We start from the raw sequence: 27,003 nt of genomic DNA, 5'->3' as shown, positions 1-27,003 counted from the left end.
TGGCCACATGACCCGGAAGCTGTACGCTGGCTCCCTCGGCCAGTAAAGCGAGATGAGCACCGCAACCCCAGAGTCGTCCGTGATTGGACTTAACGGTCAGGGGTCCCTTTACCTTTAATAACAAAAGAGTGGCCAAAACCCAGATAATGCAATCAGGTAACTTGCCAGACAGGAGATAAACAATGCACTCAGATTTCTGTTGTTCACCGCCTTTTCTGTGATGTAGGTATGACATTTCTGGGGGTGGTCTTGGACTCCAGGGCAAGCAATTTTAAATGTATATATAAGGGCTTGTGCACCTGTGCTCAAGGTCTCTCTCCCCCCCCCCCTTGTGTGGGGAACACCCTGTTGCAACAGCTTTAATAAAGATCAGGCTTACTAGCTGCCTTGCTTCTCAATATTCTCTGGTTGGCCTCTGTTATTTTCTCCTACCGATAGAGAACTTAAATAGAGGACTCTATATGGGCTCTTGGGTACCCCATAAGGGAAAAAGAGGTTTTTTTTTTCTTATAACATGTATGCAACAGGAGCGGAAAACCTAATCATTTTTAAAAAATGTTTAATTAATTTGGATTTATTTGTTAAAATTTGGAAAACTAGTAAAAATTAAATACAAAAAGAAAAGAAAAAGAAACAAGTTATTATCCAGGTCAATTTCTGCAGAGCCAACTTAATTTCACAACATATTTTCGTTTATTGCCTCTGGTGCCCGTGCACCAGTTTTAAATTCTAACGTTCCCAGTCTTCTGTAATAGGCATCCATGAATTTTATTCCGTCTGATTAGTAATGTTTGTTGTGATCTTCCAGGATGAGCTGGGTACAGTTGACACACACAACCACTGCTAGTTAGATGGCAATGCTGGCAATTATGTTTAATATTGGTCTTGGACCGTTTACAGGAATGTTTTTATATTATAGGGTGTTTCGCTAAAAATGACCATTAATTACAAATAAAAAAGCAGTTCACACTGCCTATAGTATCAAATATAAACTTAGTTTTATAAGAAAAACCTACTAGTAGAAAAATTAACAATTAAACAATTCATCTAATTTCCCTCACATTCAGTATATACACATTCTGAAAGAAGTGCTAAAGGGATTCATCTAGGAAAGGTAAGGAACTTAAAAATTCGTACGAATACAGTACATCAATAAGGAGTCATGGTGATAATCCCAGCACCTACAACACGAGACTGAATTAGCACCATGGCTTGGTAAGAAAGGAGAATTTCACTGAGGCAGAAGGTCTACCTGCAGCAAGAAGGCTTTACTCAGAATTTGTAACATAATTCGCAGCAACCCTGATTGAGACGTTTCGCTAGGAAGGATGAAGCCCAGTCGCATGTCTTTGTGAGTAGAATTAAAACTCTTGGTGCCGTTTCAGGATGGATCTTGATCAAATTCACTCTTTCTTTTCAAAAAAGCGTTTTCAACACGAAGCACTTGAACTGTCTGCAAAAGAGAGAACAACACTCAACGAGAATTGCAAGGGTTAAATGCAGACACCCAGGCATGCTTACATATTTAGAAACTCGGATCTGTGAACCAAGCTACTTGAGTCTGGGCTCAAGAAACTAGAAAGAAGAGCTCCTATCTCAAAGTAGGAACTCCAGAGAATGTTGAATGGAAAGGCCGAAAATTAGATCTATTAAGTGTACAAAAGTATTTTCTTCATCAAGTATTTGTTCCAGCTCCCATCGGAAGCTAAATTGATTCTCATCTCATTTTACCTCCATCAGTTTAGCATTATCTTTCTTCAACTTCACAAGGTACTGGATCTTCTGGTTTAAATTCTGGTGACCCACCAACTTCCCGTTCTCTTCTGCAAGATACTCAATCTGCTTCCTTAGCGAGGACATCTCCTGTATTTCAAGAGAAGCACCAGAGCAATAGTGAATGGAGCTTAAATGGCAAAGAATTCAACCCAGGGGTCAGCAACCTTTTTCAGCCGTGGGCCGGTCCACTGTCCCTCAGACCTTGTGGGGGGCTGGACTATATTTTGGAGGGGGGGAAATAAACGAATTCCTATGCCCCACAAATAACCCAGAGATGCATTTTAAATAAAAGCACACATTCTACTCATGTAAAAACACACTGATTCCCGGACCGTCCGTGGGCTGGATTTAGAAGGCGATTGGGCCGGATCTGGCCCCCAGGCCTTAGTTTGCCTACCCATGAACTATAGCTTTAATGCTTTCTTTAAAGCAAGGGTGGCTATCTTGTGGTCCTTCTCCAGATTTTGCTGGACTGCAAATCTCATCATCCCCTGACCATTTGACTACGCTTCTGGGGGTCATGGACTTAAGACAACCCCACATTTAAGCCTACTTGAAAATCTCTCACACGTGGTACGAACTTGCTCTATTTTTGTTCAAACTCACAACCCAACTCACAGCAAACAAACCTTTTCAATTTTTGCCCTCTCTTCGTAGGTTTCCTCCAGTTTTGATCTCATTTCTTCTTTCTCGGTGAAGGCCTTAAACTCCAAAGCTCTTGTCCGTTCCACCTCTTGAAGCATTCCCTGAAAAGCAGCCTCCTTGTTTCTAAGTTCCCTCCTGGCTTCTTCTAACCTGCCAAAAGTGATTGTACATTGTGAATCTGACTGCCCCTCTAAGAAGTTTATTCACCACTATTTATTCTGCAGCAGGAGTTTCCAACTTTTCTTTTTCCAAATGCAGAATTTTACACTTTTAAAATATAGCTGGGAATTTATCACCAACTAGAATTTAATGAGAGTCCCATGGACTGCAAGAAGATCAAACCTCTCCATTCTTAAGGAAATCAGCCCTGAGTGCTCACTCGAAGGACAGATCCTGAAGCTGAGGCTCCAATACTTTGGCCACCTCATGAGAAGAGAAGACTCCCTGGAAAAGACCCTGATGTTGGGAAAGATGGAGGGCACAAGGAGAAGGAGACGACAGAGGATGAGATGGTTGGATAGTTTTGTCGAAGCTACCAGCATGAGTTTGACCAAAGTGCGGGAGGCAGTGGAAGACAGAAGTGCCTGGCGTGCTCTGGTCCAGGGGGTCACGAAGAGTCGGACACGACTAAACAACAACAACAACAACAACAACTTAATTGCCTGATCTTCCAGTGTTTGCTACTTGGAAGTAGATGATACTTCGTATCCTGAACTCTCACCCTCGTTTGGGTCATGGGAGTGCGGGGAGGAAAGCGCAACTCTTTTATTTGAGAATAATTTGGTGAACTGACACACTATTAGCTCAATTGGTTAGAATGTGGTAACGCCAAGGTTGCAGTTTCAATCCACGCATTTTCCTGCACTGCGGGGGGTTGGACTAGATAATCACCAGGTTCCCTTCCCACTCTACAAGTCTATGATTCTAATCCCTTCATCTGCCCTCATGATCACTAAGGTAATTCTACCACATCACACTGCAGCTTTACAGACCAAGGATGAGCTTTACCACACATTTGTTCACACAATAGATAAAAGTAAAAGGGTGGATTTTCTCCTCTTTCAAAGTAATATCACGGAAGCATGTAGATTCTCAGTTATTCTGAATCACTTCTCTGCTCTTTAGGGAAAAGATCTGTGTGATCACTGGAACATTTCCGACAGGGCTGGAGAATCAATGGCCAAGGGGGTCAAATTGGACCATTGCTTCATTTTATCCAGCCTCAGATACCCTTGAAAAGTGTGGATCAGGTGTTACGTCAGCTGACCTGATCTGCACCTTCAAAGCTCACTTCAGGTGAGGAGGAATGCCGTTGAAAAGCCGCCAGCACTTTCAAAGCTTTCTGCAGGTACTGTTTGTGTGTGGACCCCAACTGGTGTGTGTGTGTGTGTGTGTGTGTGTGTGTGTGAGAGAGAGAGAGAGAGAGAGAGTGTGTGTGTGTGTGTGTGTGTGTCACGGGGCCCTGATAGGAAAAAAAAATGTTTCCCACCCCAGGTTTAAGATGTTGCTTTAAAATGAAAATGAAAAAGATTGGCAAGCTATGCAAGATAAAAATCTCAATTCTTATGACAAAAGATGTAGCAGAATTATCATTATCAATCGCGGAATAAGGACACAATCTAGCCAAAGCTATGTTGTTGTTCTTTACACACCTCCAATCCCTGTTGAGTGATTGTGATCTTAAAATTAGGACAGCAAAAAACCCAGTGTCATTATTTCACTGGTCACCCCAGGTGCATTAGAAATTTTCACTTTGATTGGAACTTACACCGGAGACAGAAAAAAGTCAGTACCTTCAATAGGGTTTAGCGCTGTGTCCTAAATCAGACAATGATGCTTAGTTGCATACTTAGTAGCAACTTTCACTAACTGAGATTACAGTCCTGTCCTATTCTAGTTTCAGGCAAGTCCCACTGAGCTCAGGGAGACTTATTTCTGAAAAAACATGTGTAGAATTGGATTGCATGTCCCCCATATTCTGCTGGAAGAAGAAACCACATAGGTTTTATAAACTAATGCAAGTATAACAATATTTAAACTTCAGAGGACACTGAAGTGCTTAGGTCAATAGGCAGATGATTTGTACCTCTGTATGGCTTTCATTAAACATTGATTGACTAGACTAAAAAAATTGCAACACACATTGATTTAAGTTTTAATTAGAAACTTCCTTTGCTGTTGATGTTGACAATCCTGGAAAGAGGAAAGGAGTAGAACAGCATGTTCCATGTCCAAGAAAAATGTTTGAAATCAGAATCAGGCCCTCAAATAGAGAAGACTGCACCGACAGAAAATAATGCAGGCATCTTGATAATTGCCTGTCACTATAATCTACTATTTCATTACTTTACAGCTATGTTATTTTCACTTCAACTTTTCTTAACAGTACTCCAATTATTCTACTTGCCCCTCCATCTGAAAACTGATGCCATGAATTCCTGTTTGCCGGAAATAATTTCTGAAAGTAGCTAACAGCTCTTGGATTTTTTTGTCAGTTTCTCACATCAGTTATGAAAGTGATTTGAGACTTCTTGTGCATAAAACCCTAATAATTGCAACTGACTGATTACTGTTTTTGCCATGTAGGCTATCATTTATAGTGTTGTAATCCAGGGAATTTTCAACATAAGCATTAAGGTGTGAATTGTAACAACGCCTGCTAACTGCCAGAAATACTTGCCTCCATCATTTATTGTGAGAACCTTTTGAAAGCTGCTTTGAGGGCTATAATGCAGGATATAAACATTATAAATCAATCAGTTTAAAACACATTTCCTTCCTTGTAATCTGGTTCTACTGTACTCAGTTCAATCTTCGGTTCCAAACCAGCTTCGTGTGATTTAAATTTGTAAAAAGTACTTAATTAGAAAGCAGCCTTGTGGCAAATATGCAAGTTTTCTGCTGCCATCTGCCGGCTAAAAGCAAGGAAGAAATTGATGTTTCAGAAAGCCAAGTCACTCCATTTGGAACCCTTGTTTCTTAATCTTAAAAGTGAGTATTTCGTGCTATGCATACTTAGATAAGCTGTGTAATTGAATGATTAATATCTGTGCAAATGGTTAATGTTTTTAATCAATTCAGAAATTGTCAGCTTACTCTGATGTAACTTTCAGTGTTTCTTCCAGTGCTTTACTCTGGGGGGAAAAGAAAGGAAATAGAACTGTACTTAACTGCGGTATTTAGAAGTTATAGCAGCAATGATACAACGTTATTCAGCAACAGTCAAGTACAGTGGTGCCTCGCAAGACGAAAAGAATCCGTTCTGTGATTCTCTTCGTCTAGCGGTTTTTTCGTCTTGCGAAGCAAGCCCATTGACGGATTAGTGGATTAGCGCTATTAGCGGCTTAGCGGATAAGCAGCTTAGAAAAAGGGGGGGGGGAGGAAAAAAAACCCACAGGAACTCGCAAGACATTTTCGTCTTGCGAAGCAAGCCCATAGGAGATTTGTTTTGCGAAGCACCTCCAAAACGGAAAACTCTTTCGTCTAGCGAGTTTTCCGCCTTGCAAGGCATTCGTCTTGCGGGGCACCACTGTAATCTGAAATTGGCAATGACCAATTTATGCATGTCCATGCACAAAATCCATGTGACTTTTAAAATGGCCCTAAATGAGCCCAGAAAGGGCAAAAGGGGCACGAGAACAGTGCCTAGCAATCCCACGAGCCTTTGCAAATGCAGTCCCAGGAGCCCTTGCGTTGCAGCCTGTGGAGAGCAAGGTTTAGAGGGAGCAATTGTGGTGGAGTTTGGAATCTGGTAAGTGCTGCTGGTTTTTTTAAGGGTTTTTTAAAGGTTTCCAGAGGTTTAGATGGCATTTACAGGCTTTTTCCAATGGTGTTTCAAATGTACAGTGGTACCTCGGGTTACATACACTTCAGGTTACATACAGACTCCGCTAATAGTACTTCAGGTTAAGAACTTTGCTTCAGGATGAGAACAGAAATCGTGCTCCGGTGGCGTAGCGGCAGGCCCCATTAGCTAAAGTGGTGTTTCAGGTTAAGAACAGACCTCCAGAACGAATTAAGTACTTAACCCGAGGTACCACTGTATGTGATTTTACTTAAAAGCACTGTGTCGTGGAACGTAACTCCCGTGTAAATGGGGAGTTGCCTGTATCTGTAACTATAGCCACCTATAGAACCTTGTTATATTCTTGAAGAAAAATGCAATTTACAGTGGTACTTTAGGTTACATATGCTTCAGGTTACATACACTTTAGGTTACAGACTCCGCTAACCCAGAAATAGTGCTTCAGGTTAAGAACTTTGCTTCAGGATGACAACAGAAATCGTGCTCCAGCGGCCCGGCGGCAGCAGGAGGCCCCATTAGCTAAAGTGGTGCTTCAGGTTAAGAACAGTTTCGGGTTAAGTACGGACCTCCGGAAGGAATGAAGTACTTAACCCGAGGTACCACTGTATCTCCATTTCAGTGCTTGCTGTTAGCTCTGCAACTGTTAAAAGACTTGATGTTGATAGAAAGTACATTGTAAAGATAAGTTTCCATAGTAATAACATTGCTTTTTTCAGCATATGGCTGTGATATATGCAACTACCAGGGATTGTGGTTAGGACAACCCCCCCCCCCCTGCACCGCCCGGAAAGTCATGGCGGAGCAAGCAGGGAGTTGAATCCAGAGCAATTCACCCGAATTAACTAATTTCTTTTTTTACTTTTTCTGTATAATAAACTTGACTGAAATAACATAATCAAAATAGTCAAAGTTAAACCAATAGTTCAAGTAAACAAATTCAAAACAAGACAGCCATAATTAAACCAAAAGATGCAAGTACCTTTGCTAGTTTTCCTTCCGCAATTTCCTTATCTCTTTCCCTTAGGTCTTTAATATCTGGATACTTTGTGCCGCTGTCAAGAAACCCAAGGATGAGAAATAGTTTATTTTGTTTTATTTCTTTATAAATAAGAATTCTTGCCCACCGTTTGCAAGGTCCCAGGGCAGATCACAACGTTACAATCAACGGCAACTTAAAACATGCAAAACAGTATATACAATTTTAACAAGTAATTATCAATTACCATTTAAATATCGGGTTTTTAAAAAAGTATTTGGAGCATGTGAAATACAAGATCTTCCAATATCACTATTCCCCATATTGCAGATGGATTAGGTACGCTATACCACAAAGACAAAGGAATGTAAAAAGGCCAGGAAATTGGTCGCGATCCCACGACACCATGTCTCAACTGCAGCTCCAAAGCATCTGTGGAAACAGAGGAGTGTTGCCAGCTCACCTCCATTTTGGGTCCCTACAGGACCACCTTGGCTCAAGTTTCCATTTAGTTTGCATATGTAAATTGGCAAAATCTAGTAAGCTAGGACAAAATGCTTTTGCAGTTTCCTGCCAGCATTCTATATCAAGATGGGCATAGGAGTGTCTATACATTGGCTTGGGACCTCTTGGAATCACCTCTGCTTAGTCTCCTCAATTTTCTTATTTAAATAAGGCAATATGTATTGCTTCTCAGTTGTATATGGAGAAACTTGGGTGTTTTAAGTGTCCTTACAAGAAGTAAGCCCACATAGAATCCACACCTCCTTCTCTGTAAGTTCAGGGCAGAAAGACAAAGATAATCATACCCCCATTGTTCCCCAGGAAATTCCAGGACCCAATCTACTCTTTAGTATTGTTTTCAAAGACTGTAACTGGTCTTAGACCTTGAAACTTGGTGTGAGATTCAAGCAAGACTCCGAGATCCAAGAGTAGCCTTGCTGGGAACAGTTCAGTCTGGCTGGCTCTTGAGCTTGGCGCCCAAACTCACACCTTTAAGCCCCTAAACTCTAGGTGATTCCTGAAGACGTCTTACTGCAACTTGACTGACTCTGAACTCCTAGCTCTAGGTGGCTTGTTCTGTACTCCTGCACCCAGTAGGTTCTAGCTGTGGTTGAGAATAGTCTTTTCCCTTTTGCCCTAACACTATGGTCCACACACTTCTGGGGTTTTGACAGGGCATAAGGAAAGGGGTCAACTTTCCAGCTGCCACCAGTTCAATCTCACCCCCTGCCCTGCAAACACTGACGCCTCCTCCTCTTCCTCCTTATTGTCCCTACCAGTCCTTTTTCTGGGACAGTCTTCAGTGTTAACCTGCAAATGGCCTGTGTTTTATTTTCTGAAGAAAAGCTCAAATTCTGGAAAAGCTCTCATCTTTTCTCTTTTGTTCCCTCCAGGGCATCTTAGAAGGGCACACGGATACCTAGGCCACATTCCTATGATTATGCATGCTGTGCTGCTGCATATTTTGAAACATGTGCTGGTTTCTGAGCTAGCTCTACCAGACTGATAGTTGCCTGTCCTCTGGCAGAACAGAACCAGTGCCACAATGGGGGAAAGCCCCGAATCCAAGTGCTTGAGCGATCTACACCCCTCGCCTCTCATTTGTGCTGCAGAAAGACTTGCTCCCTGAACAGGGGAAAATAGGTATGTTGGAAGGCAAATATCCTTGGAAAACACAACAATAAAGTTTTAAAAGTCAACTGTAATAATGTGCAAAGTCCAGTAGCATTTCAAACTACTGGTTCAAATTCTGCAAAACAAAAGAAAAAATGTTCCCTTTAGTTGTTACTGAAGAATTGTACACAAGCCATCCTATTATTTGGCACTGATTTGTACCTCATCTTTCTTCCTCTCTTCACTTCTTCAAGCTGGCTCTGCAGATTTCTGTTGCTTTCCATTAATTCCTGCATTTCCAGACGGAGGTTTTCCAGTTCACATAACTGAGCCTAAACAAGAGGACAATAGGATTCCGTTGATTTGAAATAAGCGTTTCATAACAGTTCCAGGTATTCTTGAAGTCCGTACCAAATTTGCATGCTTCACATCAACAAAAAAAGTCACAAAACTCTCTCCAATCTCTGTTTGCCCAATGGCATGTTTGCTCTCCACTCCTTTTAAAAATACGCTCCATCAAGATTATTAAGATCATATTTTCAAAATGGCAGCACTTTAAGCATGTACACTACAATACTTCACAAATGATCAGATTCAATGTACAAAATGCTTGGAGCATTTACCTTTAGTCTTAGAATTTCACTATTTTTAGCATCTCTTTCTTCATTTAATTCGGATACAAGACATTCCAGGGTAATTGCAGAAGCTGTCCTATCTGCTATCTCCTGCTCGTGTGTTTCGAACAATCTTGCCAGACTGTTGGGAGGAGTTCGAGGGCTCTATCAAGGAAACACAAAACCATTTGAACAGTTAAGCAGGAAACTCTTTTAGAATATACGACAAGTGCTTATGGGACAAATTTATGAAACCTTTGTACAGGCATTGCTCAGTCAAAACAACACAAATTCTCGCCGATTTTTGCAGCCACTTAGTCCAAAGGCTCAAATTACCATTTTATTTGATTGGCAATGAAAAAGGGCATTCACAACAGGGGCAATAATGAACAGCCTTTTACCTCTAGCACAGCTCTTTGCCTAGTTATAGATCAGGACCTCTCTTTTGACAGACAAACTTGCAGGTATACATTTCACGGAAGTAACTGCAGGTAATAATAATAAAAAATGATTTCCTAAGAACAATCATACCTGTGGAAGGGTTGTGACTGCAGAGTCCATAAACTGGTCTATTTGGCGCACTTTAGCTTCATATTCACTTCTCCTGTTTTCCAATTCTCCTGTCCTTTTATCCAGCTGTAGAAAACGGCAACACATCAAAATACTGGTATTCAAAGGTCACAAATTGTTGCCTATCTTGACTGACATAGGCAGCAAACATGGTTCTAGATATTTCTCCTGAGAATCTGGAATATTTCCAAATGTTTCATACTGCTAGTTCCTAAGTCTACCGTGTATTATAAAACAATACACATCTGCAAAGGTCTCTGGGAGCACAGGTTAGACTTTTATACTGAGGTAGCATGAAAGCATTTCAATCTGGATAACACATCTTCAGCTGCTAATGGGTTTCCTCTGTATCCTTAGAGTCTGTTGTGACATTTGAACTGATGTATATTCATAGCCTACTTACACTAGTAAGGAACCGATATCGAAAGGGACTGCATTTGGGTTTCTAGCCATAGCCAGTGCAAGCTGCAATGATGGGCTATGGTTGCAATGGCGGAAGAACTTAAAGGGTGTGTGAGAGAGGAGAAACCCCATATTGCAAACTTGCTACTGCAGTTACTGGACCTCATGGTGCAAGAAGCACCATAGGTGGGGTTCTGGGGAAAATGACTTTGGCAATCCCACCCACCCCTGGTGGACTGGCACAGAAAAAATAATCTGGTGCTTGCCATGAGCTTAAAAAAAAAGAAGGGGGAAAAAAGACCCTAGGCTGGGAGCCACCATTTCAAAACTACCAACAGAGTTGGCCTGTGATTTGGTGGCTGTTTTGAGGACACCACACAATGGTAAAAATAATGGCAATCCATGAGATCCTGAAGTGGGAGCTCAGTCTTGGCAGGAACTAGGAGAAAACCTCAAAAGTGCCACTGTGCCCACATTAGTGACCCCAGTCCTAAATCATAGTTGAGCATTATGTCTAAACATAGACACTCTTATAACAACACAAAAGCAACCAGTCTGGGCTAGGATAGGTCGGGCCAGGTCAATAAGCTTATTTTTCCTCTTCCACTATTTCTCAGAGGTGGCAATGTTCATATTTACCTGTTCCTGAAGTTCTTGGATCAATGCTTCTTTCCTAATTAGGTCTTCTTGTGCAGACTGAAGAAGCACCGCATGTTTTTTAGAAGCTTCTGTTAAACTGCTCAGCTGCTCAGTAGTATGTTGTAGTTCTTCACAAATAATCTCTTTCTACGTAAAGCAAAGAACAGCAGCAGCAACAAATAGCCTAGTGATTATATGGCCAATGGTATAATTAACATGGTAATATACACAGCCTTCACTGCCCCTCTATTTTTCCTCAGCTGCCCTTTAAAAATAAATGCAATAGTTGCCATAACTGCAGTCCGTTATCCAGAATTATAAACACAAAACTAGGATGATAAGTGGTACCTTGGTTCTCGAACATAATCCGTTCTGGGAGTCTGGTTGACTCCCGAAACCGTTTGAAAACCAAGGCGTGACTTCTGATTGGCTGCAGGAGCTTCCTGCACTGAAGCGGAAGCTGCGTCGGATGTTTGGCTTTCGAAAAACGCTCGCAAACTGGAACACTTACTTCCGGGTTTGCAGTGTTTGGGAGTCGATTTGTTTGGCAACTAAGCTGTTCAGGAACCAAGGTACGACTGTAGATTGTATTGCATATCTAGGAAAAGTGATCTTATTCTAAAGTAGATGAGTGCAGTACATCACTATCTTATTTCTTCCCCATCCCGGGACTATTTTTAACCACACAACTCAAATATACTTTAAATTGAGGCAGAATCCAGAAAAAGTGTGCAAAATGAAATCCGTAACCTACTATGGAGTTATGAATCTAAACTAGATTTATTTATGTGGTGGTGAGAGCACTGATAATTCTGAGTCAGTTTAGGAAAGAAGAAAAGGATGTACAAACAGATACATTTATTTTTAAAAAGCTACTCCTTGTGGGAGGACGACAAAGTTACCCAGAATCTGCGCAGAAAGCTAGGCAGTGGGAAAAGGGAAGGGGTTATCTGCCCACATGTTGAGATAAGGGTGTGTGATTTGTGTTCATAAAGGAGGGGCAATATTTCCAAGGATCCACTACAGGAACATAAATCTAAACATCATCACTTTCAGTGTGGCAACTCTGGTAAAGGTAAAGGGACCCCTGACTGTTAGGTCCAGTCGTGGGTGACTCTGGGGTTGTGGCGTTCATCTCACTTTATTGGCCGAGGGAGCCGGCGTACAGCTTCCGGGTCATGTGGCCAGCATGACAAAGTCGCTTCTGGTGAACCAGAGCAGTGCACAGAAATGCCGTTTACCTTCCTGCCGGAGCGGTACCTATTTATCGACTTGCACTTTGACGTGCTTTCGAACTGCTAGGTTGGCAGGAGCAGGGACCGAGAAACAGGAGCTCACACCATCACAGGGATTCGAACCGCTGACCTTCTGATCGGCAAGCTCTAGGCTCTGTGGTTTAACCCACAGTGCCACCTGCATCCCAATGGAACGCAGCCTAAATGTCTCTTCACTGGTTTCCAACCACCACCACTGACGAAACCATTATTCCACACGGCAAGGATTCAAAATTTGATTGTTTAAAGCAGGGGTAGTCAACATTTTTTTTATACCTACCGCCCACTAATGCATCTTTCTTGATGGTAAAATTTCCTTACCGCCCACCAGTGCTCGATGGAAGGAGGATTTAGCTTGTGCTGTAGAACCTGACCGCCCACCTAGAATCCTGAAACGCCAACAACTGGGCGGTAGGGACCGGGTTGACAACCCCTGGTTTAAAGGGTGGCAGTTGAGATTCGATCAACAGCACTCACATCAGGAAATAGTATGTTCATTCCCAATTCTTGCTAAACGATTGTACAAATATATCATACATGCTATAGGCAGCTTTCAACAGGGATACAATATGAAATAGCACCATACACAAAGACTTTACCTCAATTCTGTCAGCGGCTTGTGCTCTCTCCAAGGCCTCTCTCAACTCCTCAATTTGCTTCTCCTGATCTTCTATAATTGCTCTGCTTTCCTCTTTTGCAGCCAAAGCAGAATTATATTTACACTAAGAAAGCAGGAATGTAGAGATGTCAGGAAAACAACGTATATTAGATCTATATTTCTACAGGTCAGTGAAGATAATTGCTGACTACATCCATTCTGATACACATCACAAAGTCCACCAGTTCTTCATAATTAGTATAAAGTAGGTGAATAAATGAGCAAATTGAGTTAATTTGGATATGCAGAGGATATTAAAAATAAACTTAAGGAACCGCAGAAAGAAGGGGAAGGAAGTCAAGTTTTGAAATGTTAAAATGATTGTAAAATTAGTGAAATGTATAAACTTGAAAAGTATAAATAAAATTTGAAAAACTGGAAAAAACCACAACTCTTCATAATTAGAAGACTAAGGGGGAATAAAAAAATCGAGTGACTCAAAAAATACCACAAAATAATTCACCCAAGATGATGACCATCCAACAACATTAGTTATTTACTCAGTTAAAGACCATCAGCTAGAATCTCCTATTAACTGTTAACGTTTTCTCCATGCTCTGTCACTAGACTTCTTTTTCTGACTTTTGAAACATCTAGGTTACTGCTCTAGCATGTACATTTCAAAGCTGGTTTTCTGGTCTATGGAGGTGATACACACAGTTCAGTTTTCAGCCCGGCCAAAGAAACCAGAAGCACTCAGCACAACCTACTGTTGATCTGTTACTCCACATTGACACATCGCTCTGGGTTCCCTATGGGAAAGAATGGAACATACTTTTATGTCCTCCAGCTCACTTGTAAGCCCTTCTATGCACTCTGTCTTCCGGCTAATGGATAGCCTCATGTCCTGGATCTGGTTCATCAGGTCTGACACAACTTCCTACAACAAAAAGAACAACGTTGTATTGATCTTGATTTGTTAAGGCATATAATTCCATATAGCAACTATGTCACAAGGTATTATTGTGTTTTTAATATTCTGTTGGAAGCCCCGGCCAGATGGGTGGGGTATAAGTAGTAGTAGTAGTAGTAATAATAATAATAAGTTTTTAAACTCCTTGGACCAGTATCAGGATGGTGTTTGTAAATGACTCTCTCATATACCCACAAATGTATCAACCCTTTAACCAAAACTTTACCTTTAAAAAGTGTCAAGTTTGTGAGAAAACATTTTTCTCTCTCATTAGGTTCCACACATCTAAATAAATTAAGTAAATGAAAGTTTTTTTAACTGGGATCGCAAAACTTTGATTTACTGTATACAGAATGCCTGCTACAGCAGGGGAACCTTTTCTTTCCTGAAGAACAAACTTATTACCCAAACAACAATATCAACTCTCTCTCTCTTGCTCACACACACACACACACACACACACACACTTAGGCTATTTTGTGCACAAGTTGTATCCATACCTTATCAGCAGCATTTGTTTTCTGCAGAGAAACAATAACTTCCTCAGAAGCAGTTAGATTTTGCTCCAAATTCTGCAACTTTATTTCCTAAAGGGAAAAAAATGGCTTCAAATTAACTCTCCTTGGATTTGCAAATATAGCAGTCAACTACATTTACCGAAAATCTAATTTTAAAATGCTCCATTTGTAAGCACACGCGGCTGTACCTGCTGCTCACATCTTGACACAATTTCGGAATATTGCTTCTCTAGCTCCACGATTTCACTAATTTTCAGGTGTTCCCTAGCAGAGAACAAATACAATCACTTATAAGGGACAGAAGAAAAGGCACTAACCCAAGTAAACTTTGCAAGTTTGTCTTGTGCTATAATTTTAATTCAGTTATGCTCTATAGTATGAAAATGGCACTACAATTGTTGTCTGAAGAAAGCTCTTCCCCAAACTTACTGGAATTGCTGTTAGCTATCACTTACTACTTCTTGTGGCAAATCTTCCACAAAGAAATGCCATTTAATAATGAGAGCAATTAAATTTCTATTTCTAGTTTGCAAGTGCAAACAAACAAAACTTTGGTTGATTTAATTTTCAACTATTTTGATTCAGGTTCATTATTAGGGAACCAAAAAAATTTAACGATAACCCATTCCTTCTAACTATATAGAGTAGCTTTAATTGCTTTTGAAACACTGTCTCATTTTGCTGCCCAGCATCTTAAAACAGCTAACCCACAATAGGGTGTTACTGTACACCATCTTGGGAAGGGTGGGATAAGACTAAAAATAGTGGGCATTTCGGAATTGGTAGAGTAGAACATCTAATGTACAGGGCATATTTCAATTACTTCCTCCACAAAAAAGGGATACTAATCAAAAATGTTAAAATGATGCAACCACCAGCCCAAAATTGAACTCTGTGATTTCATACGGTTAAGACTTACTTGGAATTATGCTCTTTATCTTCTTGTAATTGCATTGTTAATTTTTGATTATGTTCTTTTTCACTTTCCAACAGGCCCAATGCATTCTAAAAGATAAAAGATGTACAAACATTTGGCAAACGGTTGCAGTATTTTCAGTTCTTTCTTTAACGTTCCTAAGTACTTCAGTAAATATATAATATTATTAACCTTAGGAAAGCCTCATTAATGAGACAGCAGCGCAAGGCTGCCAGTCCTGGCGTGTGCTCCCTCATTTTGCCAGTCATTGCAAGGGCAGTTAGGGGGTTTATTTGTTGATAAAAACCCTGAGCAATTTCATAAGGATCCAAATCGCTGCTGAGATACAGCCCCTGCACCCGTGTCTGATCTAACACAGGGTGAACACAGAGCTTCTAAAAGCTTTAGACAGGAAGTCAGTGAAGGAAATTTGTTCTGAAGGCCAAGCTTATAGAATTAGTGAATTTTTGCAGAAATACATAGGCTCATCTTCAGTTCCACCAAAGAATTAACTGCCTGTGACAGTAGTAGCTGTTTTAACATAAGAGGGTATTGTTAGGGTGTGAAACCTAAGACGCTGGCAAGTTAGCAATGTCATGTAACTTTAAGTAGTCAAGCTCGTTAAGTTGTTAAGTTGCTCAGTATATAAAGAGTGTTTGTTTTCTCTGCCTGTTGTGGGGCGTGAAGCAAAATGTCCGAAAGCTCCGGAGGTGTTTCTGTTATCTTTCTGCAATAAACCTGTCTTTGGAAAGACAGGCTTCCCTGTGTCGTTATTTCTTTGCTGCTGAGACTCTGAAGCTTGTACTGCAACAAGAATCTCTGCACTGGACTTAATTAATGCTCTGTAAAGAGAGCTGTTGCTGGTGGCGCAGCGGAAGCATTTACTGGACCAGTACAAACTCTCTTAGGTATTCCTTAGAAGCAGATAGACAAGTAAAGGTAAAGGGTAAAGGGACCCCTGACCATTAGGTCCAGTTGTGGCCGACTCTGGGGTTGCGGCACTCATCTCACTTTATTGGCCAAGGGAGCCGGCGTACAGCTTCCAGGTCATGTGGCCAGCATGACTAAGCCGCTTCTGGCGAACCAGAGCAGCGCACGGAAACGCCATTTACCTTCCCACCGGTGCGGTACCTATTTATCTACTTGCACTTTGACGTGCTTTTGAACTGCTAGGTTGGCAGGAGCAGGGACCGAGCAACGGGAGCTCACCCCGTCGCGGGGATTTGAACCGCCGACCTTCTGATCGGCAAGCCCTAGGCTCTGTGATTTAACCCACAGCACCACCTGCGTCCCGATAGACAAGTAGAAGCCTGGAAATGCAATGGCTCTCCCTCCTTGTCTTCACCTGTGTAATGCATGTTGCATAAATGTTTACACTTATATGTGTCCAATCCGATCTTGCAGTAGGTGGAGGGATTGGGGCAAATTGATAGTTTGCTCCTTTCTCACTGCCACGAATCTTTTCATTATGCTGATCTATACAATGTACAGTTAAAGGTGAAATCCTTTTCGTATTCATTACTTACCCAAAGCTCAGTTTTCAGTGCTTCAGTTTCTTGCTTGCTATCAGTGAGCTGCTGCGTTAGCTGGTCAGTCTCAAATTTCAGTATTTCCTGCAGGTTGTCATAGTCATCTTGCAGGCTTGTCTTTCTTTCAAGAATGTTTTCGTATTCGAGCCTTCGGTGAAAGAATATTACATTACTCATAATGCATCTGGTTTTGTCTTGCACGTTTCAAGTTTCAAAACAAAGTTAGTACATCACCTCAAGGATTAGTGCGGGGCCAAAAGACGGCTGGAGGAGAGAGAAATACAGAGCAAGAGGCCAAAGCAAGTAGACCTAGGCACACTGGTGAAGTCACATCATACAGATATATTTTATATCTTTCAAGTACTAGAAATCCTTTTGATATAGGCCAGAAAAAGACTAACACCACTTCCAGAATGCAGCTAATTAATAAGACTAAACTGGCTGTTGGTATCCGTTTTTTACACAATACCGTGGTACCTCAGTTTTCGAACATAATCCATTCCGGAAGACCATTTGACTTCTAAAAGGTTTGAAAACCGAGGCGCAAAGGGCGGTCTGCCAATTCAGTAGAGAAAATTGTGAAAAATAGATACACACAGTGGAAGCCGTTCAACTTCCGAAGGGCTTTCGAAAATGGTAACATTTACTTCTGGATTTTTGGCATTCAAAAATGGAAACGTTAAGCAACAGATGTCCGAAAACCGAGGTACCATTATAGACCAAAAGGAGGCCTTTCTATATGATGCAGTCTAAAATCAGTGGTTTTCAATGTCCTTCCAGGAACTCTTTCTACTTCAACAAATACTGATTTCCAGATTCTGGGCCATTTTGTGGGAGGTACCCTGTCAAACAAGGCAAGACCCTCACAATTGCCTCATGTGAATTGAGGACATACCCTAAAGCACAGCCAGACTCCCCTGTAGCTGTGCAGTGTAAGAGAAGATTTCTCTGCCACTACAGATCTTCTCACTGGCAAGTCCCTGACAAGTTGCCAAAGGACCCCTAGGTGTCCTAGAACACAACTTGAAAAATCAGATGTAGACTGTCATCTTAGCTTATTTTCTGATAAAGGAATAGTTTCTTGTGAATATAAGCCCAATTGTTGAAATAAATTACTGTATAGACACCCCGTAAGGTTCATTTTATTTTAGCAATCTTCTGCTAATTTGAGCCTGTGGAACTTGAAGTTAGCATTTTAATCCCCCCACAAACCAAGGAGACAGTAAAAGGAATAGCACATAACCAAATCTTCCTCTTGAAAATATTACACAGCTGGTACTTCAGTGTAGGAGACAGCAGTTCATGTGAATATCATGACATATGTAGATGGTTCAGCAGTCACCACACGTGGCAGCTTACACAGAGACATTTGTGCACATTTTCTCTTATTCAGAGGTGCTGTTCATATGGAAATATATCAAGTTTGAAATAGCCCTTATTCTCATGTATTTAAGAAGCTTTTGTTAAAATAACGGCATACCTTACGTTATCAAGCTGCAGTTGTACATTCATATGTCTGCTAGAGAGTTCACCCATTTCTTTTTCTTGAGTCCTTCTGAAATGGTCATATTCCATTTTTACAGCAGACAGATCCTTGTCTGCAGACTGCAGGACTATTCGTAAGTCACGAACCTCAGTGTTTAACACTGTTTGGAAAAAACAAACAAAATCCTTGTAAAATGCACTTGTAAAAAATTCCATTATTACATACCAATATTCACTTGATGTAATACCAAATATTCCAGTCTTCCCTGAAAGCTAAAGAAATATGCGAAAGTTCCAACTAAAGCCATTCTTGGTTTTCAGAAGAAAAATACTCAGTAAGTAGTAAAGTCAAATTATAAATTTGGGGCAGCTATGAAAGGCAAAACCCTACGAAGATCACAAAAGCACTTCAGTAAGTAAAGAATTCAAGGAATGATGCCAAACCCTTTTTCATGTCCAGTTGTATTGACTTGGGATTAAGCTGTGCTTTTTAGCATATACTTCAGAAAGCATTTACTGCCATAAAAATTGTTTTATCATACTAGCTGAGGCACATTCATTATGCAAGCAGAGATTCGTTCCTCCACTATTAGCAGTGTTTAGAGAAGCAACCAATCTTCAAGAACCCAATATTCCATTCCATATGTGGTTGTTTCTATTCTATGTGATATTCTAGGGGAAATGTCACGCTTTGAGAGAAAGAAGTGCCTACGTCCTCTTTTCAGATTTTTCTGATTAATGGTGTGCCTCAGACTCTGTGTATAGCAGATTTCAGAGCTTTAGCAAATGCACTACAGTGGTGCCTCGCAAGACGAAAATAATCCGTTCCGCGATTCTCTTCGTCTAGCGGTTTTTTCGTCTTGCGAAGCAACCCTATTAGCGGCTTAGCGCTATTAGCAGCTATTAAAGGCTTAGCGGATTAGCGGCTAAAAGGCTATTAGCGGCTTAGAAAAAGGGGGGGAAAGTGAAAAAAATCACAAGACTCGCAAGACATTTTCGTCTTGCGAAGCAAGCCCATAGGGAAATTCATCTTGCGAAGCGCATTGAAAAACGGAAAACCCTTTTGTCTAGCGGGTTTTTCGTCTTGCGAGGCATTCGTCTTGCGGGGCACCACTGCAATAATTCTGAGTGAAGCCCAATAACTCTCATTGATTTAAATTCTTTTCTGTCTTTCTACCCAGAAAGCAGCATGGCAGCTTCCAACAAATGCATACACATACATGGAGGCAACATCTATCTCTCTACCATTTAGGGGAACATATTTTCCTCTCTCCACCCAATTCTATTGGCTGTGCCCACTGACTCCCATTCCATTGCAATTTTCAGACTAAAGACAACTAAATGGTCCGCTATGGGGTTACCTACAAAGAACAGTGACCCATAGCTCTACAGAAAAATTGAATTAATTTTGAAAAGATGAAGGTAGTGGACCTATTTACCCCATCTCAGCAAAAGACAATTTTCAGCCATACATTTTGGTCACATGAAGGTAGTAAAAACAGTGCACAAAATGGGACTGTTTTGTGCTGTACTAGAAAAAAAATACATCTTTGGTAAAAAATCAGGCAGAAATCTATTGTTATCCAAACTTACTGTCCGCTTTGCTCTGAGTGTCTTGGTATTGTTTCTCAAGATAGTCTAGCTTTTCAAGAAGCCCTTGCTTTTCAGTCTGCCAATTGCTTCTTTCCGAGGCAAAGAGCTTCAGTTGGAAAAAGAAGAAGTCAAACAATGAGTGCTTGAGTATGATAATGGATATGTGTATGAATGCCTAGGATGTACAAGTTACAAAGGAACATTGCCCGGCTCTTGTTGTTCTGACTGGATGGTTAAGTCTTGGATTCTGTTAAGTCTTAAAATGGTATAAGCAGCCATGGACACTTCAAGAAAAATCTTTGCATGCAGTTAAAGTAAATAATGAAGTATTATGTCAGATAGTAACAATAACTGAGCTAAGCTTTCTGCTTCCTCCTACAAGAGTCCTTGCACTAGTTCTTTTACCTCTTGCACTTGTGAAGAATGGTGCTCCAATTTATTAATATGCTGCTGAAGTTTTACAGTTTTACTTTCTTCGGCATCTAGTTTGATCTGAAGAGTGCTTAATTCTTCCTGCAACAGGACAAATAGGGAAAACTAAGCAAATTTATAATCGTACTAGCAACTGCTTTGCCGCTACTAAGTATTTTCTTCTAATGCATTTATATATTCCTGCACAAGCTTATGGGGTATGTAAATACATTGTAAATCTACAGGAAGAGTTCTAAAGCCCTAGCTTTACTGTATTGTAAATGCAGTCAGAATCCCAATGTCCAAATACAGCTAAACGGCTAAAGAGGAAAGTTTCCATAGAAAGATGAACAGCGTCAGATAGCTCTCTCATTTGAACAGCCTTTGCACGCATTTTCTAAAAGCACTCAAGTAAAATCTGAGCATAAGTAGTCCCTGCTGGATCAGACTAAAGGTCTATCTAGTCTAGCAACCAGCCATTGTCTCCTTCATTATTAATTTTCAGGAAGAAATTAAAAAAAATACTGTTTACCCAGGCATTAGATGGCTCAAAGGTTCCTGGCAACCTTGAAATTATTAGCTTAGATGCTTAAAATATTTTAAAATTTATTTTTAATGGTATTGTTTTACTATGTTGGTGTTTGCTACTCTGAGCTTCTTTGAGAAGAAGAGTAGCAACTTAATAAATAAAATGAAGTTATCCAAGTTGGTGGACATCGCCACCTCTTGCAGGAGCAAATTCTATAGTTTAACTATGTCTGGTGCGGAGAAGCATTTTCTTCTTTTCTCCTGAATCTTCCAACATTGTTTTATTAGATGGCCCTGGGTTTTACTATTACGAGGGAGGAAAACGTTTTCCTATCTACACCATGCCAAATCTTATGCACCTCTATCATGTCCCTCCCTTACACACCTTTGTTCTAAACCAAAAAGACCAAAATATTGTAAACTTTCCTCACAGGAGTCACTTCAAGCCCTCGATCATTTTGATTGCCTTTTTCTGAACCTTTTCCAGTTCTTTTTGAGCAGAAGCGAGTAGAACTATACGCGGTATTCCAAGTGCAATCTCACCACAGGTTTGTAGATCTGCCTGAGACTGTTGACTTAACTCATACCTCCTAGCTCACAGCATCTTGATGAAACAATTATAGAAATCTGCATTTTGCATCCTGAAACTTCACCTGTGCCACTCTCAGCTCTTCTGCAACAGCCTCATAGGCTTGTTCATTCATCTCAGGAGGCATGGGCTCATTAAAAATATAATCGTTATCGCCTGAGCTTTGAATATCAACAGACTCCGGGCTCAAGGTTTCAGGGGTAAATCGTGCCACTAGTCGAGATCTTAGCTGATAAGCCTTTGTTGGGGTAGCGATATTCTGTAATAGAAATGATTTTTTTTTTTTTAAACACACACACCATATACATAGGTAGAAATACAGGAATAACATGGAAGTAAATTTAGAGGATTTGCGTCATATGGTAAGTAAACTTAAGGAACTTCATGAGATGAAAATGTTCCTGCCTTGCCTCCTCTTGCAGCCACTTATTCCTGCCCCCTGCCTCTCTGGTGGGTTAGGAAGCCCTCCTGAACAGAGCATATGGGGTTGCTGAGGGAGGGGGAAATCACCCCAAATTGTATGTAAATAAATTTGAGCCCAGCTTCAGCTGGGGAGGGTGGGATATAAATAAAAATTTATTATTATTATTTTATTATTAAGTGCAATCACTTTCAGTTTGCTTGAATCTCTCTCCTTAGCTCTTTTGTAGCATTCAGACGTCTGAATTCCAGGTTCCTTTCCTTATTTTTCTCAAACAGCATTCATCTATGAAACAGTGCATCCCTATTATAAAACATGGATTTTAATGCATGCACTCCCTAAGTGAGAATTTTCTTTTTGCACAAAGATCATTAACATTCCTTCTATTTTAAACAGCTAAATTAGCTTTCCTTATCATAGCCTCATACCTTTAAAGTTTCTCGGTGTATTTTATTAAGATGGGAGACTTCCTGGCGTTTACATGCCTTAGTTGCCTCTAAAATTTTCTCAAGGTGCTGGTTCGCCTTCTGCAGAGACAGAAGTTCCGACTCAAGCTCTATCTGTTTTTTCCTGTTAAAAGAAACAAATGCATCATAAAATCAAACATGGTTATCTTATTAAAATGACTCTCATTAAGAAAAAAAAATCCCAAAAAAGAAAAACACAGCAAGATTCAAGCTTAGATTGGAAACATCCCAAAAAAACTCCTCCCACGCATTTGTTAGATACAAGGCTTGTTGATGCTTTTAACTTCTGTCTCAAGAGGAAACCATACTTTTAGAAATATGGTTTTAGAAATTCTGGTTGGAACCAGAATTTTGCCCTTGATAAACAGCTGCTTATATTTTCAGGGAAGGGTATTTCGTGGAAGAATGTTAGGGCGCAGATCCATCTTACTTTGTTAGCTCTTTAAATTCTTCATGTTCCTGTTTGGAACTTGCCAGTTCACTCTGTGTAGTGAGGAGGCGTTCCTTCAGCTTTTCACTAGAGCTGCTGTCTGTTGACGAGGCGGTAGAACACATCTGCTGACCTGTTTGGGATTTAAAAATTTACGCTTTCTTAGATGTGCGAAAGCGAACACCTTCACCTGTCCATGCAGCATATGAAAGCTGCAATGATTTTTATTTTTTTAATGTTTAAACTTGCATAAAATCAAAGATTGCTCTCTTTACAGAATGTATTGGATTTTGTTTCTGAATGCATATTGAACAATTGTCACGTGTTTTTTTTATATCTATAGCTTTGCTGTCCTGCACCACTGGCTAATTAAGTCAAAAAGGTGCTCAGCGTGTGCTTTCACTTTGATACGATAGCCTTGAGCCTAGTTCTCAGAAACAGCCGGTAAGTACGCCCAGGTTATACCACATGGCAGTGTAAGATGGGCTATGCCCACACCCGTACAGACACTCCCTTCAGATAGATGGATGGGGTATAAATAATAAAATTACTATTATTTCTTTGAAACCTTGTAATACTTTTGTGAAATAAAAACTTAGGATATTTATATTTTAAGTAATGCTTTTTCATAGTAGGAAGTTCAAATGAATCAGTTTTGTTCCTGCAAGGAGCTGTGATGACATTCCATCTCCAAAGGAAATATTTCCCATGATGGAGTTAATAGTGCAGAGTTCATCTGTGCAGCCGTGTTCTAGGCCAGGCATAGGCAAACTCGGCCCTCCAGATGTTTTGGGAATACAACTCCCATCACCCCTAGCTAATAGGACCAGTGGTCAGGGATGGTGGGAGTTGTAGTCCCAAAACATCTGGAGGGCAGAGTTTGCCTATGCCTGTTCTAGGCCATATTATGCCAGACACCGGTTATGCAACTGCATAGCTCAGCTGGTCAGAGCATGGTGCTAGTAACACCAAGGTTGCAGGTTCGATCCCTGTATTGGGACAGCTTCCTATTCCTGCAGTGCAGGGGGTTAGACTAAATGATCCTCAAGGTCCCTTCCAACTCTACTGTTCTATATTTCAGGCAGCCGTTACTAACTTTCCTTCATTGTATGCATAAAATTTGATTCTATCGGCAACTAGCTCCTATTAATTCACAAGATCTTCAACATGATGCCAGGCAGACAATTGCCTTTTAAAATATGCAGAAAGCATTGCAGAGGGAGATCAGCCCAACTGCAGTATGTTCATTTGAAGCAGTCTGTCTTGACAAGAACTGCCGCCACAGTTACTAATCACAATGTTTATCAGTATATGACTCATTCAGCCTAGTAACGTCCTCCAAAGGAACAGACATAAAATCCATCAAACCTGAAAACAAAATGCCAGTGAATTTATTGGGCACTGCTTTGGAGGAGAAAAATGTTAAAACAGCATTGCTTTAAGTATGAGATCAGAGTAGAGAACCTTTAAAGAAAATATAACTTCATATATGAAAAACGTATTTCAGCTTTTTCATACCTCTTTTATTGCTTTCTCTACCTGAAGCTTCTAAAAATATTTTTTCCAACTCGGCCATTGCCTGAGCATCAATATCCTGGGCACTTTTCACTGACTGCAGGGAGCGAAGTCGTTTGTTCTCCTCTCGAAGGGCATGGTTCTCCATAGCATATTTTGCAACACGTGGATGCTGTTCCACCTTAACATAACACATATTCTGTTAATTCATGATATAAACAATCCTCAAAACCTGAACAGGTGTGTTGCTATATTAGTACAGGAAATTTTAATTTTTAAAAATCCTGATTACTTTTATTAGGCTCTCTTTAAAAGTTTCCTAGCACACAAAAGGGAACGAACATCAAAACTAAATACAGTGGAACCTCAGTTGTTGAATGTAATCTGTTCCGGAAGATGGCTCGACTTCTGAAACGTTCAACAACCAAGGCACAGTGGGTGGTCGGAGAATTCAATTGAAAAAATAGAGAAATGCGCCTTGGAAGCCGTTGGACTTCCGAGGCGTGTTTGAAAATGGAAGCAATTACATCTGGGTTTTCGGTGTTCGGGTTCCGAAACGTTCAGCTTCTGAGACGCTTGAAAACCAAGGTTCCACTGTATTTACACATATCTGCTTTAAATAGTGATGCTTTTCCTTGCACATTTTTACACTATGGCCCACATGACATTTCTGAAAGGCTTGTGTCCTATTTGATTCTATTATAATTATTAATTTCATTTCTATACCACTTTGTATGTAAAAGAAAAAGGATCTCAAAGGAGTTTACAACCCACATTAAAGCATCAAACCAAACAATTGACAACAAAATATTACAGAAGAAAGTCAAATACAAGGTGAGTCCTTTAAAAGAGGCCCCGTGGATACAGAGTACAGTGGTGACTCGCAAAACGAAAAGAATCCGTTCTGTGATTATCTTCGTCTAGCGGTTTTTTTGTCTTGCGAAGCAAGCCCATTGACGGATTAGCGCTATTAGCGGCTTATCGGATCAGCTGATAAGCGGCTTAGCGGCTTAGAAAAAGGGGGGGGGGAACCGCAGGAACTCGCAAGACATTTTCGTCTTGCGAAGCAAGCCCATAGGAGATTTGTTTTGCGAAGCACCTCCAAAACAGAAAACTCTTTCGTCTAGCGAGTTTTCCGTCTTGCGAGGCATTCGTCTTGCGGGGCAACACTGTACATATGTTCCATGGGGCCTCCTTTTAAAGACTCATCCTGTATAAAGTGTATATCCAAAACAATATATGTAACAATCCTTAAATATTGTCTTTAAGGATTTCAAAAGAAAACATCACAAAGGAGGCCAACTACAGAATGCATATTGAATGCAGCAAAGTTAACAAAACAAAACAGTCTTGAAACATTTCAAAAGAAAACATTACTAAAGGAAGTCAAATATAAAATGCACAAGTACATCCTTCTGTGGAACATTCTGCATTGGAACATACTTGGTTAAGTAGTTCAGATTAGCTTGGATGAAATTGTTTGCTGCATCCAGCTGAAGTCAATACATATGTTAATAAAAACAGAAGCTGATTTTCAATAAGTGCTTTCAGAATTATATAGATTATAAATTATAAAATCAACTCAACAACCATAAAAAGAAATGCAAAACCTTCAAAATCAATTAAGATCCATGAGTTACGGAAGACTGCTGAAATCAGCTTAAAAGTTTTTCATCCAAGATTAATACCCGGGAAAGCGTAAAAGTGTGTCTCTTTTTGGTTCAGCTGTGTACATTGGCCAAGAAACCTACTTACAATTTGTGTGTAGAGGTTTTAAGGGCTACTAACCACAACAGCTAACCTCCATGTTTAGAGAAGTACACTTCTCAATAACAGATGTAGGAAGACAAGAACAGAAGAGGACTGTTGCTCAATTAATGTGCTTTCTGGGGGCATCTGGCTTGCCAGAGAATGCCGGAGTAGACATATGTTTGGCCTGATCCGGGTAATACATTAAACAAAAATACAGCTACCTGTTCTCTGAGAATCTTCAGCTCCTCCTTCAGCTCCCCAAAGAGCTTCTCTTGTTCACTGGGCAAAAAGCTGCCATGAGCCTCTTTATGTAGTTTTTCCAGGCGAGTTATATGATCCTCTCTGAATTTAACTATCATTTTATTGGACTGAATGAACTTCTCCTTTTTGACACAGAGATCTTCTAGTTGGGCAACTTTTTCTAACAGCATCTTGAAAATAAAAGCAGCCGATTAAGCAGGAAGCAATAGCATCATGACACATACATAATGAAAAGTATACTTGTCCAACCCTCACTTGGATGTGATCAACAGAAATCATTAAATGAAGGCACAAACTTATGTTAATTTGCTATTCACACACTCTCAACATTTATGTTCTACTGATTTGGGGTGCGTGGAGCCATATAAATAAATTAGATCAACTTTTAAGAAAGGGACAAATTATTGTTCCAGGGCAAATATTTTTGTTAATTGGACCTTTCCTAACACTATACCATAGTGTTCCTATTCTTACCTTTCTTTCACTTTCAGCTTTTTCCAATAACAGCATTGCTTCAAGAAAATGGTTCAGATAATCTGCATTTCCCACATCACGTGTGAGGGTAGCTTAGAGAGAATGTAGAACAAAATACATTAGGTTAACACTTCCTTAGATTTATTTGTCTATTTTGTGTGTCAACTGAGATATTTAGCACTGGTTTTTAATATGTTATAGCTGAAGTAGACATTATCATTTTAT

General features: G+C 40.3%; 1 protein-coding gene across 1 annotated transcript in view; it reads right to left on the bottom strand.

Annotated features, from left to right (window-relative positions):
* Positions 1 to 558: 558 nt before the first annotated feature.
* Positions 559 to 27,003, bottom strand: part of KIF15 (kinesin family member 15) — a 40,876-nt gene continuing 14,431 nt past the window's right edge. Inside the window, exons 12-35 of the mRNA XM_082192960.1 lie at positions 26,779 to 26,870; positions 26,265 to 26,474; positions 24,295 to 24,472; positions 22,777 to 22,909; positions 22,308 to 22,449; positions 21,523 to 21,717; positions 20,336 to 20,443; positions 19,931 to 20,036; positions 18,333 to 18,498; positions 16,850 to 17,000; positions 15,327 to 15,412; positions 14,596 to 14,671; positions 14,390 to 14,476; positions 13,752 to 13,856; positions 12,918 to 13,040; positions 11,045 to 11,191; positions 9,965 to 10,069; positions 9,443 to 9,598; positions 9,042 to 9,151; positions 7,206 to 7,278; positions 5,518 to 5,555; positions 2,406 to 2,571; positions 1,732 to 1,863; positions 559 to 1,453 (exon numbers count right to left, since the gene is read on the bottom strand). Of these exons, the coding sequence (XP_082049086.1) occupies positions 1,382 to 1,453; positions 1,732 to 1,863; positions 2,406 to 2,571; positions 5,518 to 5,555; positions 7,206 to 7,278; positions 9,042 to 9,151; positions 9,443 to 9,598; positions 9,965 to 10,069; positions 11,045 to 11,191; positions 12,918 to 13,040; positions 13,752 to 13,856; positions 14,390 to 14,476; positions 14,596 to 14,671; positions 15,327 to 15,412; positions 16,850 to 17,000; positions 18,333 to 18,498; positions 19,931 to 20,036; positions 20,336 to 20,443; positions 21,523 to 21,717; positions 22,308 to 22,449; positions 22,777 to 22,909; positions 24,295 to 24,472; positions 26,265 to 26,474; positions 26,779 to 26,870 (2,957 nt within the window). The 3' untranslated portion in view covers positions 559 to 1,381. The remainder of the gene's footprint in view (positions 1,454 to 1,731; positions 1,864 to 2,405; positions 2,572 to 5,517; positions 5,556 to 7,205; positions 7,279 to 9,041; positions 9,152 to 9,442; positions 9,599 to 9,964; positions 10,070 to 11,044; positions 11,192 to 12,917; positions 13,041 to 13,751; positions 13,857 to 14,389; positions 14,477 to 14,595; positions 14,672 to 15,326; positions 15,413 to 16,849; positions 17,001 to 18,332; positions 18,499 to 19,930; positions 20,037 to 20,335; positions 20,444 to 21,522; positions 21,718 to 22,307; positions 22,450 to 22,776; positions 22,910 to 24,294; positions 24,473 to 26,264; positions 26,475 to 26,778; positions 26,871 to 27,003) is intronic.

The sequence above is a fragment of the Podarcis vaucheri genome (genome assembly GCF_965113315.1).
Source record: "Podarcis vaucheri genome assembly, chromosome: 12".
Taxonomy (NCBI): domain Eukaryota; kingdom Metazoa; phylum Chordata; class Lepidosauria; order Squamata; family Lacertidae; genus Podarcis; species Podarcis vaucheri.
Note: the sequence above shows the minus strand (reverse complement) of the source record. Positions and strands in the feature narration are given on the sequence as shown.